We start from the raw sequence: 19626 nt of genomic DNA on the forward strand, positions 1-19626 counted from the left end.
ATGAGCAACTGGGGGTCAAGGCAGCCCTGGCTGAGCTTTACAAGTATTGCTGTTAGGAGTAAGCTGCAAGGACAAGAGGGGTGATGAAAAAAATCAGAGAAATTACTTTTATCTTCCAGACCTGACCAAGCCCAAAATAAAGTAAGTCCTGAACCCACTATAAAGGAGCAAGGAGTATAAGAGCCAGCATGGTGGTGGACACAGCTGCACCCCAGTTGCCTTTCCTCTGCTGTCTAACAGCAGTGGTTAAGAAAATTAGACAGGGCCAGTCACACCAAGGACATGGACCCATTGAAACAAGCCCGGAGAAGAGACACTAAGTTGATCAAAGGGCTGGAACATCTCTCCAAGGAAGACAGGCTGAGCAATTTGCCGCTGTTCAGCCTGAAGAAGGCTCCAAGGACACCTCATTGCAGACTAAAGGGGGCCTACAAGAGAGCTGGAGAGGGAAATTTCGCAAGAGCATGTAGTGATAGAACAAGGGGAAATGGCCTTAAGCTGATGGAGGGCAGGTTTAGACTAGATGTTGGGAAGAAATTCTTTACTGTGAGGGTGGTGAGGCACTGGAACCTGGAGATGTTCAAGCCCAGGCTGAATGGGGCTCTGAGCAGCCTGATCTAGGGGAAACTTTTCTGCCCACAGTAGGTAGGTTGGAACTATAGTAAGATCCCTTGCAACCCAAACCATTCTGTAATTCTATGATTCCAGGAAGGTAGAACAGAGCCCAAGGGCACATCCATACACAGACTGCTGTGGCCCCAGTTCTCTGGCTCAGGTTCTTCAGCCTGCCTCTAATTATAGCATGAATCACAGGTGGGTAGGTTTGGAGGGTTTTTTCCCCCTCACTTTTCTCACTGAAAAAGCAGAGCAAGTGATTTCCACTGATTTAAAATTTATTAAAAAAAAAAAATTCTCAGAAGGGTCTGTTTTTCTCCTGTATTGCTGCAATTCCAATCTGCTGCTGTTCCATTTTGATTTAGGTACAAAGTCAGTGCATTCAGTCATCTTTCACGACTGGGTGAACAGGAGCAGGGCTTTAAAATTGCTACAATCAGGAAAGTGATTGCAATCACTAGGTTGTTACAGGAAATTGAGTTAAGTGCAGGAGAGTGCATGAGTGATTGGATTACTGGTTATAGTTCTGCACAGAACATCTATTACAATCCTATGATTAAGAAAAGCTGTTCTTGATTAGTAATACATGGTTTCTGGCATTTTCTGTTGTATATTTTTTATGGGGAACAGTGAAAAACACCATTTGCCATCTCTGTTTTGGAGTCAAATCAGCCTGGATGTACACATGGATGTAGTAGAAAAGCCTTTTTGGAAACTAGAGTTTGAACAAGGGACTTAGTATTTCTGTCCTTAGGCCAGCAATTATATATTCAAATATATTCCAATAATTCATCCTGTAGCCTTTTGGTCCCAGAAAAAATAAAACTGCATAAACAAGGTTCAGTATTTACACCTGTACACTTTTTTAATTAAAGGTTTAACAGAAAATTCTTCTCCCTCGAAGTTTTACTGTCTGGAGTCTCTCTTGTACTATGAACATGGCTCTCCTTGCATAGCTCTGATCCTACCATTGCTGTCCAAATGCAAATCTGGTTTAAAACATGAATATTAGACCTGCCATAAGTCTTGTCCTTTCCACTCCCGCCTCCAGGCTGTTCATTGCAGGATGTGTGACACATCACAGTGTGTGGATACAGTCACAGGCTGGAGGTTTCTACATCAATCTGGAGGTACTTTTCAGTTTTGAATATGAACAAAAAGACTTCAACTACTTTAGATCAGAAAAGAATTCCTTGTTTCTGACATGCAGCATCTTTAACAAACAAAACCAGTGAGATAAATTGTGGGAGGCAGCAATTTCTCAACACAAAGTAGTCTTATAAATGGTCTGATTTTCCCCAGATTCTACCCAATAATCTACCTAATTAGATGAGAACAATCCCTGCTGTCACACATATCCTATACAGCTGCAGTGGAGAGACAAAATTTGGAGTTGCACATCCCTTTTCTTGAAGTTGAAACCCCTTCCCTCTGGGACAGAAAGTTTTGTGTTTTAATGAAAACACCAATGACCCTTAACAGCTCTGCACTAAATGACTATAACATGCAGCTTCATTACAGCTCAGTACTTACATAAGAACGTGAGTCAGAGTGCATCACATAATTAATGAAAATGCAGAGGCTAAAAAGTAACCTGAAGTATATTTAAATACTCTTACAATCACAACCCACTTTTTAAATGAAGGTGGTGAAATAATGGAGCTTAAGCTGTGCAATCTCAGCACTTGATCACTTCCAGGCACTCAACACAGTCTCTGTTCCTATTGTACATCCACAGAAAGGGAAAAGGCAGCGAGTGCTTCACACCATCAGGAGGTGGAACAGCTCCTCTTGACTGTGTAGCTGCTGCCCATTTCTCTCTCCCCATTTGTGGCTGGAGGATATTTTTATGGCAGCTTGGTGAAGGGAAGAGTAGGAAACCATTTGCAGATGCTGGAAGGCAGAGAGCAGCAAGGCTGCCTTGGACTAGAGGAGCCAGTGAGGACACGGACAGCTGAGGAGAGCACATGCTTTTCTCTGGTCCCTTTCAAGCAGTAATCCAGCTGCTGAATGCTCTGTGAAGCACAAGGGGAACAGTTGGGAAAGCCAACATCCACACAGAATATACTAGTGCATATCTAGTTACCATCATATCTCCTATTGCTACCCACACAGCCAGAAAGTAACCAAGACCTACATTTCAGTAATTAGGATGGCCCATACTTCAAATTTACAAGGGAAATTTGGCATCTATCACCTCAAAGAGAAGGGGAGGAGAGACTGCAGTTCAATTGTACCAAAGTTACAGAAGTGTCATCTAGATGTCCATGAAAATCCTTAAGGACAGTCCCAAGCAAAAGTACAAAGAGCAGAGAAACGGCAGGAGGGTTCTTCCCCACCTGCACCTGCTTTTCAGTTTACAGGTGTTCGACTTCCCCAAAAAGGCCAGAACCAGCGTGGGGATGAGCTGAACAGGAGTGGCGTGAGGGAAAAAAAGACTCATCTGCCTGTGCTCAAATCACACCAAGAGACCAGTGAGCCCCCCTGAGCTGGTCTCCCTTAACCTGGGCAAAGGAACCCAGGAGCTGAACCAGACTTTTGGACTACTCCAAAGTGAGCAAAGGCAGTGCAAGCTCAGAGCCCAGGACCATTCTCAGGCAGCAGGGAAGACACAGCAAGATAAAAAATCCCAGGGAACTGGAGAACCAAGAGAAGATGCAAGAGAGCCCTCAGCTCTGAGGTAAGTTGACCTGAACATGACTCAGCTGTAGGTATAAACTGAGTGATAAAATGCTTGTTTTTTCTTAATAATAATAATAATAATAACAATAACAATAAAGAAATCAGGACCAACAATTACAGAAAATATAAGTTTTGAACATATGTGGATTTGCAGGTGGGCAGGACCTTGAACTAGGGCTGGAGTTTCAGAAATAGAGGGGAAGATCTGCTTATGAAATCAAAAATAGTTTAATTTCTACACTTTAAGAGTTTTTAGGATAAACAAAAAAAAAAAAAAAGCAGAGACAGAGACATCATCAATGGAGTCCCACCTCTGAAGACATGCAAGGTCTCTTGCATTAGTCATCACATGTAAGTGATGCCTTTACCTCAACGAGATAATGTGGGATATTCCTGGAAGACCTGCTCATAGTTTGCTGTGATGCATTTTAGAAGAGACAAAGACTCAGCAACGTTTCAGTATTTTAATTTAAAAGACAGAACAGAAATCTTGACAACAGTTTCAAATGTATTACCATTCACCTTTGTCCACAAAACTGAATGTACAACTCACAGTACAAAAATGTTCTCAGCAGGAAACATTGCTTTGTCTAAATTTGGGCAGAACTTAACATACTGCAATGCCATTTAGTACTACTACTGTTCATGTCCAGCAGCATAATTAAACAAATTGCTAGCAACAGATTTTAAGCAGAACAAAGGCAGAACGAGGGATATGTGACATTTCATAATTGCTGCAACAAATGACTATACTTGGCTTTAGACAAATCTCAAGAATTAGGCCTATCCTCAAAAATATACACTGAGCAGTCAGGAGCAGTAGCATACAGCCATACATATGTTATTGCCACAAAGTGGAATTGTTGAAATAACTAGTCTAAATAAAGGGCCAAGATGCAGCAAGGGTAAGGTTCAAAAGCAACACAAAAACACCTAAAAAGCAAGTTGAGATTCAGTTTCCTGCGTCAGTGTCAATATACACAGTATAACTGACACTGTATTATTACCACTTATTAAACAGCATTTGCAAACATGAAATCACCAGGCAGGAAATTTATGGGACACAGTGGTAAGGTTCTGGTAGAATGCTTCTCAGCACCTCCTGCTGAGCTGTGGTGAAGGGCATCATTGCAAATCAAAGCCTGCATCCTATTTTGGAATTTACCACATGTTCTACCAACATTTCTCTAGGGTTCTCCAATGTTAACATTTCTATCCTTAATAAATAAATAAATAAAAATATAATTTTTTTTTCGTACTTAAAAAAAATATTTTATAAAGTGCATGGACAGTTTTCAGGAGATGCTTATTTCTGTCACTGTGGCAAAGTGCTGTAAATCAATACTGTGTTAAGGAAGTAAAATTTCAGTCTTAACCTTGTATGTAAGTGGGGCTGTCACTTCACTTCTGCATGGTGCCTCTTTCCAGAAACTGAAGATTAGTGTTCAGGTAGAACCTTCTGGTCAGGGCTACCAAACCAAATGAAGGGATGAAGGGAAGAGAGACCCTTGCAAAGATTCAGATACAACCTTTACTGTCTTGTGTGAATCCACAAACTACACAGCTGTGGAAATAGGACTCTCATCTCTTTTCCAAAGGTGTAAGAGATCCAAGCAGCCTTTCTCTTCATTGACTCTGTAGAGCAAAATGCAAACTTTACATGTCTGAAGCTGGGCACTGTGCATACTCCTCAAGAAGCCAAAATTATGCCAAGATTAGGCTCAAACCCCCTGTTACCTGTTCTTATCAATTTATACCAGCGAATGCTCAAGGGCTGCTCTGCTGCTACAATTGAGTTGATATTTTGCAGAATACAATTTAGAATAATTGCACTTAGCAGGGCCTAACCAGTAAGGATGAGAAAAATCAAAAATTAATATATAAAAATGCTTCCTTCATGCTACCTTAGCATAATCTGCATTAGAAGAGACACAGAAGAATAACTTTCCAATCTAATGCACCATGATCAAAACATGCTCACCATCCCAATGTCTTCTCTCTTAAATCATCTGCCAAAGCATCCAGCTGGGAAAGAAAGACGAGAAAGTGGCATCTAAAAGGCATCCACAGAAGGCAATGGCACTTGGATTAGCAAAGGAAGATGGCAACAGTGTCTCTCAGAGTCTTTGCAGCTTTCCTCCCACTCTCACTCAACATGATGGAGGTAGAGGAGATGGGGAGGTCGTTTCATACCTATTTTACCCTGCTTTTGGTATCTAAACATGCAAGAGCACCAATATTTAGAAGCCCAGAGTTCCCAGATAGTCAACAGAGTAGAGAAACTTCTAGAGAACAAGGCTGGATACCAAAGTCTGATGGCAGGGCTTGGAGAGCCCTCAGCATCAGCTTTTTGATAGATACTGGCATGGTCTGTAGGTGTATTCACTGGTCCAATTGACCTTTTATAGAAAAAGTTGCACTTTTATTCTTCTTTAATACGTTGAACCGTCAAACTCTCATCACAAGGGGGAAAAGATAATGATGAACACCCTGTACTTACCTTGCTAAAAAATTATGTATCAGAGTAAAATGTGGTTTGTAACACATTTTCTAAAAGCATAGAGCAGATTTCTTCTCCACTGATGCAGCTTCAGTTATTCAGGTCTGTGTGGAAAAAGACTTCAGAAAAATAAGCTCTGTTGTATCTATTTACACAGGGCAGGAGTTTATGAATCAATGGTAAAATTGTGGTTATTTCCTCCTAAAAATTATCCTTGAATAAACCATTCACGGACCTTCAATACCATAAACACAGATAGATGGAAAAGAAAGGCTTTAGTGTAATTCCTGTCTTTCTGTCTTTTTGTTCAGCCTGGTGACACACAGAACATGATGACGCACAATTATAGGCAATTAATTCAAATATCCGGGAAACAAGAAATCACATCTGCAGTTAATCATCTTGTGCTTTTTCCAAACCATAAACCGTTTTTATAGAAGGAGAGAACAAAGATACGAGAGATGTAATCAAATGCGACATTTTCCGTAAATCAGACGCTTCCTACAAATGTGCCGATAACATCACAGAGCAGCAAAACATTCCAGATTGCTCCAGTGTTTATATGATGCTCATCATCTCTCCCAGGCTATGATGGGTGTGACATCTATTATGTGCTACCACACTGCAGAACTGTCACTGCTAAACCAGGAGGTAATTTCACTGTGCTACTCCAAATCTCATCGTGGCAAAAACCAGCGCCTTGACCAAAATTGCTTCCCAGGTGAAATCGTTCCTTTCATACATTCAACTGCAGTTGATCCCTGCAGCCTATTCATAGCCCAGACTATAATTTCAGGTGTGGGCTCAGGTGATATTTGGCCCTTTAGAAGGAAAAGGCTGAACTTAAAGTCCGTGTGTGCACTGGGTGACACCTCCCAGAAGAGACCATTCATCACAAACTCTACCATAGCACCAAAATGGGCAGAAGTTGAAGCAGTAAAGTATAAACTTTTTTTCTTTCAAAGCAAGACCTGATTTAGCTAAGATGTTCATGCTTAGAAGGCTAGGAAGTACCATTCAAAAAAATTAGACAAGCTCTTGTACTCCATGCAAGAGTAAATTCAGTTTAAAATTACTTTAAGGTTTTCAATTTGGCAAATGAAAAAGTGCCCAGTTTGAGGTTCAGCTTGGAGTAGTTTTGTGTTCTTACTATTTTTCTCATTTTCACCATCAAAATGAAACAAAAGCAAACCATCCAAAGCCCAGTGTTCCTCTACAACTCTGGCTGGAATTTTATCTCAAATGAAAATTTTCTTTAGATTCAGCAAACTTTATCTGTTTGAATCAACAATCTAGCAAGAAAAAAATATCAAGTTTGTGCCTACATGTCCATGTGATATCATTATTTCCAAAATAAATTCAGTTTCAGTACAAACAACCAAGAGAACTTATAACAACTGTGTTAAAGCCAGAGGTAGTTTAGGTACTAAAAGTTAGGTTTGGTTTCGCTTTCGAAAATACTGATAGAAAAAAATTATCTAGTATTTAAAGACAGACCATTATGATCAGAAAAAGGTCATAAAATGTTATGTGCTTCATATTTGTGCTCTAATTTATCAGCTCACAGCATCTGCGGCACAGAATTGTAGAATCATAGAATTGTTTAGGTTAGAAAAAGGAAAAGCCAGGTAAACTACACTAGACTTGCTTCACTGCCCATTTTGAGTCAAACTTCTGAAGAAAACGAAGAATAAAGAAGGAGAATGAAGTCAGTTTTCTTGAGTAGCTTCTGAATTTTGGCTACCAATCTGAGCTTCTCTAAGAGAATTTTATTTTCAAAGATTACTCAATAGTTTCTGAAAACTGTGAGTCTCCAACTGGACAAACAATACCTCCAATGACTTCTAAAAGTCATATCACAATTTTGATAGAAAATATTCATAGTGAAATAAATAATTTTATTAAAACTCATATTTTTAACATAAATAAATATTTTTTTGTCCAGTAATATTAGGATTTTAAAAGACTGGTTGTGAACTTCTCTGTAGTTTCCAGCCAGTCAAACAAAAAACAGTATAAAATATCTTAAAAAAAAAGGACATTAAATTTTAAGGTTTTGAATTCAGCTCTAAACACTTGTATGTAATTGTATAATTACAGATGTCAAAATTTCCTGCTGTAGTTACTTAGCTATCAGTTCATATTCTGTTGTTCAATCTAGATTTCTTGCAATTTCTCTCAAGTTAGATTTTATGGTCTTTTTCTTCACTGAAATATTTGAATATTGGTGTTTTGATCTACAGGCAATGACACACTGATAGTTTGTGGGTTTTTTCCAGTAATCTACATAAATTTCCATGTATTTCAAATTGTTTCCTTAGTACTAATACTATATTTCCAAAGAGAAAATTTTGGAATTAAAAATAAAAAAGAGAAGAAAAGTTATAGATTAATTTACCAGTACAAATAGAAAACTGCGTTCTAACTCTGGAAAATCCAGAAGAAATGTTTTTCTTTCAGTTTCCTGATCTTCCTTTGTCTTATACCCTGAGAAATCACCTGCCATACAATTATGTTATTATCCAATAGGATATCTCAAGGACACGTGCTGTCCTTGAGAAAACGTTATAATCCTGTTTCATTATGGTAGAATTAGCCCACAAAAGCTATTCAAAGCAGCATGCTCTTCACAAATGACCTGTGTATCCCAAAGGATGAGGGATCTGAATAGGTGGAAAAGTCACTTTCGGAATCCAAATGGCAAAATTACTGTTGAACAATTGTCGTGGTCGATCAGGTTAATGATTGAACTGGCCAAGACCCACACATCAACAAATCCACTCAACTCACAGAGGGGTGTTCAGGAGAAAAAATTCCTGTTCTATGCATGGGTACATCTGAGTGGGATCCCAGACCTTCCAGGGAAAATTCTACAGTTTTGCAAATCATTTTGGCATGTGCTTCAATCTCATTATTTTACTACACGATCTACTGAATGAAGTTCTTATCTAATTATGTCCAAACCTGGTATATGTCTTATCTCAGCAACGTAGATGGGGACAGGCATGTGGAGCAGACAGACTCCATCTGTTCAGTGACATCAAAAGATCCTGTTAGAGCTGTCAACTGAATGAAAACACAATAATATCATACAGTTCTGAAAACTCTTTGAGGATTTGTTATGTTTTGTTTTCATTAGAGCTTCTTTGCTTACATTGAACCAAGTCCACCTTTTATACAGTGCATTAAAACATCCATGCCTGTTCACCAGCACTGCTCACCTGCTGCCCATTTCTAGTGTGCAGCACACTCCACTGGCCTTCCTTGGTTGGCTGCTTGGTCCCAAGTGCACCTCTGCACAGCCCAGCAAGTAAATACAGTAAAGAAATGCTGTTCGTTACCCTTCATACCATTATGGCTCCTTAACTTTCAAATCCCACAGCACAGACTCACTCTGAATCTGCTTGCACTGTACCAGTGCTGCCTTCTAGGCCATCTTTGACCCAGAAGGAGATATGTAAACCTGGTGTTACTTTTTAAATTACCAGCTAGAGAATTGTCACTCTGAGCATCCCTCAAGAAGAAGTACTCATCATCTGCACACCAGTCACCAGAAGGGACAGAGAAAGCCAGTCCCATCTCTGTACAAGGTCCAATTCTCACTGGCTTCAGGGGAAATATAATTCACACAGGAAACCTGGGTAAAAAATGTGTGCGTGGAAGTGCAGAATGCATTGGAATCTCACTCAGAGCCTTAACATCCGAGAGTACAACCCTTCCCCTTGTTCAAATGGGCAAAGTGGCAAGAGCCTGAACACCACTGAAGTCAGGAGTATATGTTGTACTCCTCAGCAGTTAAAGTCTTTCAGAGTCTGCGTTTTCCCATGCTGGATCTCAGCATTAATATCCCCTCCACTGGAACTCCCGGACTGTCAATCATCCTCTGCCAGAGGTGCTGCTCTTCCCCCTGAGAGTCCATCCAGTCAACCTCTTTGCCGTTACTTACACCTGACAATTATAAAAACACAAGGCATTTTGTCATATTAGGAAGCAGTTACTTAATATCACTGCTCATTTGCTACAACAGTGTACAAAAAAATGCTGAGCACTTTACACTACCATCTGTACAGGGAGCTATACTGAAAACAGTTAGCTCCTGGAAAGCACCAGTTTGTCATAAAACTCCTTTGTGGCACATGACCAGAGGCATATAAACCTTCCCACTCTGCACCACAAGCAACTTTTTCCTAACAGAGGAGGAATGGATTCACACCTCTTCCAGGTCATCATCAGCGGAAAGGCTGCTGCTGGACAAAAGAAGTCTCCTCCTTCTCACTGGGATGCTAAGGAACACTTCAAGATGTTCACAGTTCTTCTAGACTGTGCAGATATACAACTTGGCACACAATTTATGTATCTCACTCAATGAAGGAAAGAACTAAATTATTTATGTTCATCTAAAATATCTATCTATTACATGTTGCCTCCTCTCCCTTTTCACATTCCCGAAGTTCCCATATACTTTCCAAACACTCTGTAACATTTCTGTCCTTCCCACACATTAAGCACGTGGGGTGAGGAAGGAGGAGAGCAAAATAAGAAGAGCAATCATGAGTCAGATGGGACCTCACCATTTCCAGTGCTCAAACGGACACCTCCCAAAAAAATATTGCTGGAAAGTGACTCCTTGTCCCACACAGTCAGTTCTAGGCAGACGTTGCGTATATCCCTTGAATTCAAGCCACTGAAGGCAAAGGTGTGATTCCACTGGGGGTTCACGCTCTTTTTTACTATGGGAGTTTTGTGTTTTGTAGCTTTGCTGTCATCTGGGAGCAGGTATCTGTGAGATACAGAAAAGGAAAACTGAATATGTAGATGGGTTGTTGCATAATATTCACAAGGAGTTACAACGATGTAAAGGTTCAAATGGGATCAGAACCCCATCTCCCCACCAGTATTAAGTATATACCTGAAGTGCATATTTTGCATTTGTGCTTAATTTGTTCCTATAGTTACAGTGTCAGTTATCACCAGCAGAAATTGGAATTAGGTCTCTTTGCCCAAGACTTGGGTCGCAACCACAGATTTTTTATTTCAGTGAGGCTAAATATAGATAGAATCATAAATCATTGGCTAGAAGGGGCCTCTGGAGTCACCTTGTCCAATGTCCCTCTCAAAGAAGGACAAGAGACCCTCTAGAAGGAAATGAAAATGACTGATAAGGAACTTGAGCAAGTTAGCATCATAAATTTGAGTTGCCTAAAGCCCCACTGAGTGCAGAAACACAAATGCTGACAACTTCTTCACATTTTACTTGTAGTGGAGAATTCCTTTAGTGAAACTGAAAGAATTTAATATTCTAATTGAAAAATCAGAGGTCTTTACAAGTTTTTATAGTCTTTACCTTCACCTTCTTCAGCAAAGTTGATGGAATAACTATGTGATTGCACATAAGTACTAAAGGGTCAAACACACAAACAAATTATATCTCTAGACCTCGATCAGGATTTCTGTGTAGGCTTTTACTTGACAATAAACATGAGCTATTTACTGCAGTGGGTTAACTGTGGGCTCCTTTATGTCAAATTACCTCAAGCTGTAATTAGAACACTGCAGAACCTCAAATGGTTTATGGCAACTCCATTATGCTTTTGGCCATGACACGACAGACCAATAGTCCAAGGAAAACAGAGCCCTGTTCCACGCTACTGAGTAATCCATGTCAACATGTCAGTGGAAGTGTTTTCTTTTGCCAAACATTGTGTTTTATAACATCAGGTACATCAGCAACTGGATTGTTTATGTTTGAATGGTTCTGTTTCTTGACTCAGACGTATACAAATATGTTTGTATTTAACCCCTGGGACAACTCATACCTCTCTGCCCCTGTTCCACAGCATCCTTCTCTTCAGCAAACAATTTCGAGGTGCCAGTTGCTTTTCAGGACTGACACTCCACACACACATATACAGATATATTGAAAAAAATTGGGTCAGGCAAAATATGATTCAGTGCAGCCATTAAAAAAAAGTGGAGGAAAAAAAAGCCACAAACCCTTTCACAAAAGTGTCAGATGTGCCTCCTGATTTCACTGCTGTTAAATTCTTTGCTTCTTTGATGAGGACTTCTAATATACCTCCAGATGGCAGGTGAGAATCTCCTTTTTTTCCTTTTTTAAAGCTCTTCTTTCCTATACATAGAACAAAGTTGCAACATCAGCATCAGAAATTATATATATACTGTAAGACTGATTTGGAAACATAAATTGTCTTGGTTAGATTTTTTAAAATAATTTACTGCAATGGGATTAAAGCATTCCTTATGAGGAGATTCTGATTCTCTATGGGTAGAGAAAAGAGTAAGGCAGGGTCAGAAAGGTCACTCCATGTTTGATAAAGAACTTGGCCATGTAACTAGCTAGTCCTTGCAGGACACAACAGTCTGTCCTATCTGAAGTCCTGTGAGAACATAAGTATTTGTGGATTACTCTGCTGAACACAAAGGATTCATGTGCTGTAAATCCTACTCACTTTTCAGAATCTGCTTCTACTGCTGATGTTAAGGCAGCCCTGGACCATAAAGCAAGCTATAAAACCTTTGTCCCAAAGCTTAAATCCAGAAAGAAACCAAATGTATCCTATGTGTAAGGATGCACAGCTTCTCAGAGACCATATGAAGGACAGAGTGCTCACTGACACACTACTGCTTTCAAACAGCAGCACAAGGACATGTGTCCTTGCTGCTGCTGCAGATTCTAAGAAGCTTATCAGCAGGGATCATACACCCTGATTCAGTATGAAAACATCAGAAATACAGATCAGGAGTGATGCTAAAAGATATTAATTAAAAAAAATGCAGACAGCATATCTGGACTCAGCAGGCAACAATCAGCTTTTATGAGAGAAAACCTTGAGAAAACCTTACTGCTAGCAGAGGGAATGTCACCTGTCCAAAAAAAAAAGGAAAAGGCAAAGAAAGATATCTGATATATCTATCAAATGCAAATGCTAACAAGCAATACTGTTGCTAAGACAGTGATTGCTTTCACTTCAAAGGATTGCAGTTCCTCGTGCTACTACAAGGCAAAGAGTTAGTAGCTATTTTCCCTTGTTCATTGCTGACCAAAATAATGATTCATCTTAAAGAACTTAAATAATATTTTGCAGGACTAAATTACAGCAGTAATACAGAAAGAATGAGCAGAGGAAAAATGGTGTGAAAAAAAAGAGTGAAACTGAGGAGGCAGCTTAAGGAGAATTAAGCGTCAAGAACTAAGTGAAGTCTATTACTTTGATCAGGTAAACACTGTATGTGTTCAGTACTAGCTGAACAAAGTACTCACAGACTATGATGCAGACAATTTATTTCTCTGTGACTGCCCTTGGCCATGTTATCTAATGTCTGGATTTTTTTTTAGTTAGGTCACAGACACACAACAACCCTTGATTGCCCATTCACCTTCTCTCCCCTGAAGTTCAGTGCAAGTGAAGAGAATGGAGAAGGAGAAACATACTCATGGTTCAAAATTTCCACAGATGAACACAATTAGCATATTTAAGTATGATTTCAATCTTCACTAGTACCATTACTTCGCCCCAGGTGAGGATTTTTAATACTCAGAGGGATGTTATATTATAATGCTACCATTAATGTTTGTTTTACCTTGAAACTGCCCTAGAGGAAGCATTAGGTTTCTGTCTGGGGGAATGTAACGTAAAACAACTGTCAGCTCTCCTTTATATTGAAGTCCAAAATCTGTTGCAACCTCCACCTGAAGAGAAAACAAACAAACCAGCCAAGGTTAATCATTCATATTTCTCCTTTTGATTTCAATTTTGTTGTACTAACACAGTGTTTGAAACAGTTCTTAAACATATCAAGACACACCAGGCCACTTTCAGGTAATTAGACATTCCAGGTTGAAAGCACTCATGTTTTAGAAAGCTTTCCGAGCCAGGGAATGCAAGTTCTCAGAAAAATAAACCATTAGACACTGTTCAGTGAACATACAGAGGAGAGACTTATCTAGCATGAATAAGTGAAGCAAACTAACAGCAAAAAAACCCCTAAAACTTATTTCTGGGTATATAAGCTGTAGCTGATTTAAGCTGACAATCATCCCTTATTTCCTCCAGTCAAGATTTTAAACTGCATTTAGTTTCATGTATTTTAGAGGAGTCACTCCTGAGTTACTGTTGGAATAGATATGTGGGTAAAAAAGGTGAGAGGGAGCAGACTACAGCTCTGAAACAGAAAAACTTCTTGAAAACTGTTGTTCTCAATGTCCTTTTCCTTTTCTACACAGCTACAATTTCTGCATTCCTGCATCTTTTTGCTTTATAAACATTTGAATCTTGTCCAGGAAGAATGCATTCAGTGCTTCTCAGACCATCCTTGTTAAAATAATGTTAGGCCTTCACTGGCAGCATGCTGAACTTCCATTCACATTGTAAGAAATTAGAAACTTCATTTTAGAACAACAGGTGTAACACAGAGGGATCTGCACGTGGCAGGGTGTTTGGAATAAGATGACTTGGCCCCTTCCAACCCAAGTCATTCTACAGTTTGATTTCAGTCCATGCTTCAGTGCTTAGGTTTGGGTAGCAGTAAATCTTCCTGATCTCCTCACAGGGACAAAGCACATAAAGGGAGAGGATCCTCCAGAACTGCAAGACACACACCAAGGCACCACCTAAGCCTTTAAAGAACTGTTTGTGGATGAATGTCTGATCTGTGACTGTATTTCTCTGAGATGCATTCAGCTTGTTTGCTGACGCCCCGGGAAGGTCAAAATTCTATTAGGAAGAGAAACAACCAAAAAAATCCCACCAGAAATACATACAGTGATACACACAGAGTCAGCATTGCCTTCATATCACAGATTCCAGGCTGAGGCACTAACCATGCTCAGTGGGGCTAAGTCTGCACCCAGGGACGGGACAGAGAACAAAGCAGTTTTAGTGATGACAACATGGCCCTTTTGTGACTTTGAAGTAGTTTTACAGCAACACAGACATTGCTGCACTGACTAAGAAACGCAGTCCTCTCACACCAGTGTCCATTGTCAGCTGCTGCTACAAAGGACAAAAGAAAACCTGTAGTAAATGGCTGTGGAATAATTTGCACAACATCTACATTTTGCCAATTGGGCAGCTCACTTATGGTCTAAGTTAAGCAAGTTTGGGATCGACTTTCCCATAAAGGCAGCAAGGATTAATTTGTTTTCTGTTTTGCCAGTGGACAAGAAATCATGTAAGTTCTAATATCAGAAAAAATTTATCAACCTCTCCCCCAAACCCACATACAACATGACTCTAGACTCTGTCCCCTCTTTAACCACAGAATTATTTTCTCTCCTTTTTCTGATTTAACCACATTCCTCTTGAAAACAGGCCTTTCAATACTCATAGAAGAAACGTGTCTTAAAGCCTCCAACCTTTCCACTAAAGGAACTAAATGATTCATGACAGAACAAATAAAGCACTGTAATAAAACCCGGAAAATGTTTCACTGGCACTACTCCATTGCTGTCTCTATCAGGCAGTTCATATAGGAGAACAGTATGTCATTTGCATGCATTTTAACCAGTACTTTTTAGAGAAGTATTTTACTTGCTAATCAAAGACCCTAGCAGCGTTTTAAGTTTAGAAACATTATATATAGCAACTTTGGAGGCAGACAAGACCGATTCTGTGTTTGTTTTCTTTGGTAAAAATGAAGTAATTTAAAAATCCTTTTAATGAGTTTGAAAATAACAAGACAGCACCTTCCAGCTGAAACTGCTGAAATGCTTAGCACTTTACTACTTTTTTTCCTGAGCAGGAAAGCTTCATGACTCTTTTTTAGTCTTTTTTTTTCTCCCTGTTAGGATTAAAAGAAATCACCCATACCCACACAAATCCCCAAAGACTGAAATGAGGTGACAAAGAGACTACTGCATGATAAGCTCAATTTCAGACCATACAAACTGCAAGCAAAACAACTACTAAATGTTTGTGTTACTGTTGTAGACAGGTGGGTACTAAATAAGAGCAACACCTGACATCAGCCAGAGCTGTGACAGAGATGGAGTAGACATTTCTTCTACTTCAAGTGCAGATCCAAGAAAAGTGATTTACATGAAGCAAGCTTGTAAGAAGAGGACGGTATAATCGTGGCCTGAACACAGTGCTGGCTGAAACATGTTTGCCATCACTAGCCAATTCCTGTTCCTGGTCTCACGTGGTCTTGTCCATGAAGGAAGAGCTGGTGGTCATCCCCATAAAGTAAACTGAACTAGAACCCTGCCTCTTATAAAGCATGAGGTGTATAAGGGTTCAAAGAAAAGATCAATTTCCACATGTATCTTCTGGCAAATTATTTACCAAAAAATATAAATTTATGACAATTTAAGTGTAAGCCTTGCAAAGGGCTACACCTAGAAATAAATTATACAACAATTGGATCCATATCCCACTTGAGAGAAAGGCACAAACCAAACACATTCTCCCAAAACCCCAAATTTAATACTATTTCTTTAAATGTAATGAACACAGAACAAACAAGTCATTGAGTCAATTTGACAGCGTTTGTTGTACACCTCATATTTTTCCACAACAAGAAAGTTACATTTTCTGAAATGGTAGAATTCCTGGGGATTAAGGCTGCTGCAGGAGCAAGGAAGGCAGAAGCCTTTAATCCTCTAGTTTACAGTAGGTCTTTGAATATTTTCCAAAAATAAAGACCTTTCCCAAAGCAGGTGGTGCACTAGAGACAGGAGTCATCCTGTCCTTCGTTAAGTACAGTGTTTCACAGACCAGTTGATTTGCTGGCTGAGAAGGCTTATCAGGTACCTTTCTAGTTAAGGTGAATGAGAGACTAAGAAGTCATTTTGTCACAGCTGAAAGGCATAAAGCACTTCAAATTGGAAAAAAAAAGTCTGTTTCTTCAATAAACTCTTAGGGGTTGGGTAGGGAGAGTGGTAGGAAAGCCCTTTGTTTTATGTGCTATTTTAAAAAAAATACTCTATTTACTAGGTCATTTTTCTACTGCAGTTCATTACAAGATGAACTTATGGTTTACTTGGTTTTTCGTTATTTTTTTTTAAGTAGCCAATCACATGTGAAGCTTTCATGAAAACTTTGAAACCAGTAATCCTTCACTGAATAGAGAACAAAGATTTTTTTTTTAATTGTCATATTAGACACTCATAAAGTCCTGCTTTAAAAACAAGTTCCAAAGGAAAAAATAACTAAATGCTGCTAAATTTGCTTCACAGCACTTTCACCAGCCCTGGAAAGCCTTACCTTGGGCTGGAGCACAAACCACTCATCGCCCTGATTTTCGAAGTTCCAGGAATCGAATGGAATTTCCACTTCCCCAAGGAAGCTGTTGCGTCCAAATCTGTCATAATGCCAGACAGAAAGCTGTAGGGTCCTGGTTTCCAGCTGTGTGTGACTGATGACATACTACCAACAGAAAAAGAGAAAAAAACCCTTTCAGAATAAGCAGAAATAATAGTTTCCACTGAACCTTTAACAACTATAGCTCAATTTCACAGAGCCCACAGCAGCTAACAAATGGAGCATGAAAAAAGATTTGTTTTCCATGCAAACAAGATTGAGCTAGCCAGAAAGCTCATAATGTTAATGTGAAATCTCTTTTCTTTGCTGTATGCATCCTATAGTAATTTATGTTACTATCACAATTGTGGCTTTTTTTTTCCTATTGTTTACTGGGTATTTATGGCTATAAAGTAAATTATGATGCTTAAAACTATGATCCTGTTAATTCCTTACAAGTTTACGCAAAAAGAAGCAGATCAATGTCAAAGTTTAGTTCATAAGAAAGCCTATTAGTTCTTCCATCCCTAAACAGTGTCTGCTGAATGTTACTTTATAGAAGGCATCCTCTCCTTTCCAGTTTTATCTCTGTAACTTTTGAAAAGTTGTTCTGAAAACACATACAACTGCATCTGCAAGGCATGCACTGAGTGTATCAATCTTAGTTACCATTGTTGGTTCTGAACACTACTAAAAAACTCATCTGAAAAAGCATTATAGTCTAGCAAATACACAGAAGATTATAAACATCTGGAATCTAGCTCTGCACACTCTGCTTTTAGCAAAAAGCTCATTAACTCCCTGAAATTCACTCTTCTCATAGTGTTGGTTGAAGAGACCCAGATGCCTTATTTTTGCATCAAGAAGAGTGTCTGAACAGAGACACATACTCTCCAAAAGCTGAAACAGTCGAGTCAGTTGGTTATTAATGTATAGATGTTTCTACAAAGCTTAATCGCAGATGCCAACACAGTTCCACTGTGAAAAATCTCAAATGGAGTAAAAGTCAAAGAGGGAATATACAGACAGATTGAGTTACTTTTCTTTTTTTTTTTAAACAGGACTTTCAGTTGGGATGAAGAGACGTAGCTCTTGCTTACCTACCCACAATTCAAGCAAGCCCTTTTTGTTACAGTTTGTATTTTTCAGGAGTTTCTAGGTCATATCCTCGCCCAGTTCCCTACCAGCAAACATCTTTAGTGCCATGTTACTTGCTAAATTAAGTCTAACACCTTCTTTTTTCCAGTTCAGACAAGTCTTAACTTTACTATATACCATTTAAAACCAACGCTATAAAAGAGACTCTCCCTTGGCAAGCAGTCCCGCCAGACCAAGTATGTGTGCCTCCAAAATGGTTTTGTAGCCAGGTTAAGCCAAGTATACTGGCCAGGGAACATCTATTTGTCTCTATTATAAGAAAGTTATTTAAAACATAACTGAAACAACAAAAGAAATATTTCAGGAGAAACTAAAAGTAGTTTCTGGCTTCATGACAGCCAGCTGGATAACTCTCTTCAATTGACAGCAAAGGGAATAAATCAGTAGCCTTGAGTTCCAGGTCCCAGACAGGCAGTGAACTCTGCCATGCCCACTGCACCACAGAGTGCACCAGGGCATGTGAATAAGAGGTGAATAAGAGGCTTGTGAGGAGCTCAGAATAGTTCACCCTGTGTAGTGGACATGGGTTAAAGGCAGGGAAACAGAGGACATTGTGCTCCATCAGTCCTCAAGGAAGTAATTCATCTTTATCTTTTGCAACAGAGAATGAACTTTGCCACAGCTTTTTAGGGAGGCAAGTAGAGAAACAGTTGTTGATCTTTTCTTATCAAAGTCAGTTCTGCTTTCATAATAAATTAAAGCCTCCAGAAGATTTCAGATCTTACTGCAGGATGTTATTTTTCTCTTCAAAATCAGTTAGATGGGAAGTTTGAAGGTAGCTTTACTTCTGCATCAGGCACACAAAATCTTTAAGGTGCTTTTAACAACTCTAAGCTCAGGTTAGATGGGAACATCAACAGTTTTGAAAGAGATCTATAGAAACTGATAGCTGTTTTACCTATAAAGGGGACAACCAAACAAAAACAGCTCTTTAATGCTGGAAGCCAGAAATCACAACTTATATGTTTAGTAAATGCTTTTGCTTAAACACCCTCCCTTTTAAGGCATCTCTTCCAGATTCTAATCCCCATACTGGAACACATATAGAAAATACCTTTGAGAACAAGTGAAACATTCATCACAGCCTGAGAGAGAGACTGTTCTCACCTTCAGCAACTCATTAAATTCTGGATTGGTGCTGTTACTTTTAATTTTGGTCTTGCGCTTACTTTGGCGGGACTTATCAGGCAGAAGGTACGCCTTGACATATCTGCAAATCAAGTAGAAAATTATTAGCAAGGAATAAAAAATGGCCAATTTGAGCAAGGACCTGACATTGCTGCATCAGCAACACACATGAGGAAATTAATTTATTCAGTATAAACAGTGTAAATGTGCAACAGAGAACACGAGAAACGTGGAAAGATATGGTCTTTACCTACCAACATAGAAATGTTAGTCAGACAGGAT

At 39.2% G+C, this 19626-nt stretch overlaps 1 protein-coding gene across 6 annotated transcripts in view; it reads right to left on the reverse strand.

Moving 5' to 3' along the window:
- Nucleotides 1-3747: 3747 nt before the first annotated feature.
- SYTL5 (synaptotagmin like 5) overlaps nucleotides 3748-19626 on the reverse strand; it is a 95786-nt gene continuing 79907 nt past the window's right edge. For all 6 annotated transcript variants that reach the window (XM_032679988.1, XM_032679987.1, XM_032679984.1 and 3 more), the window contains 6 exons: nucleotides 19324-19426; nucleotides 17023-17184; nucleotides 13400-13508; nucleotides 11792-11927; nucleotides 10369-10577; nucleotides 3748-9745 (listed from right to left, as the gene is read on the reverse strand). In XM_032679988.1, the coding sequence (XP_032535879.1) occupies nucleotides 9603-9745; nucleotides 10369-10577; nucleotides 11792-11927; nucleotides 13400-13508; nucleotides 17023-17184; nucleotides 19324-19426 (862 nt within the window). In that variant the 3' untranslated portion in view covers nucleotides 3748-9602. The remainder of the gene's footprint in view (nucleotides 9746-10368; nucleotides 10578-11791; nucleotides 11928-13399; nucleotides 13509-17022; nucleotides 17185-19323; nucleotides 19427-19626) is intronic.

This window comes from Chiroxiphia lanceolata, chromosome 2 (assembly GCF_009829145.1).
Source record: "Chiroxiphia lanceolata isolate bChiLan1 chromosome 2, bChiLan1.pri, whole genome shotgun sequence".
Classification (NCBI taxonomy): Eukaryota; Metazoa; Chordata; class Aves; order Passeriformes; family Pipridae; genus Chiroxiphia; species Chiroxiphia lanceolata.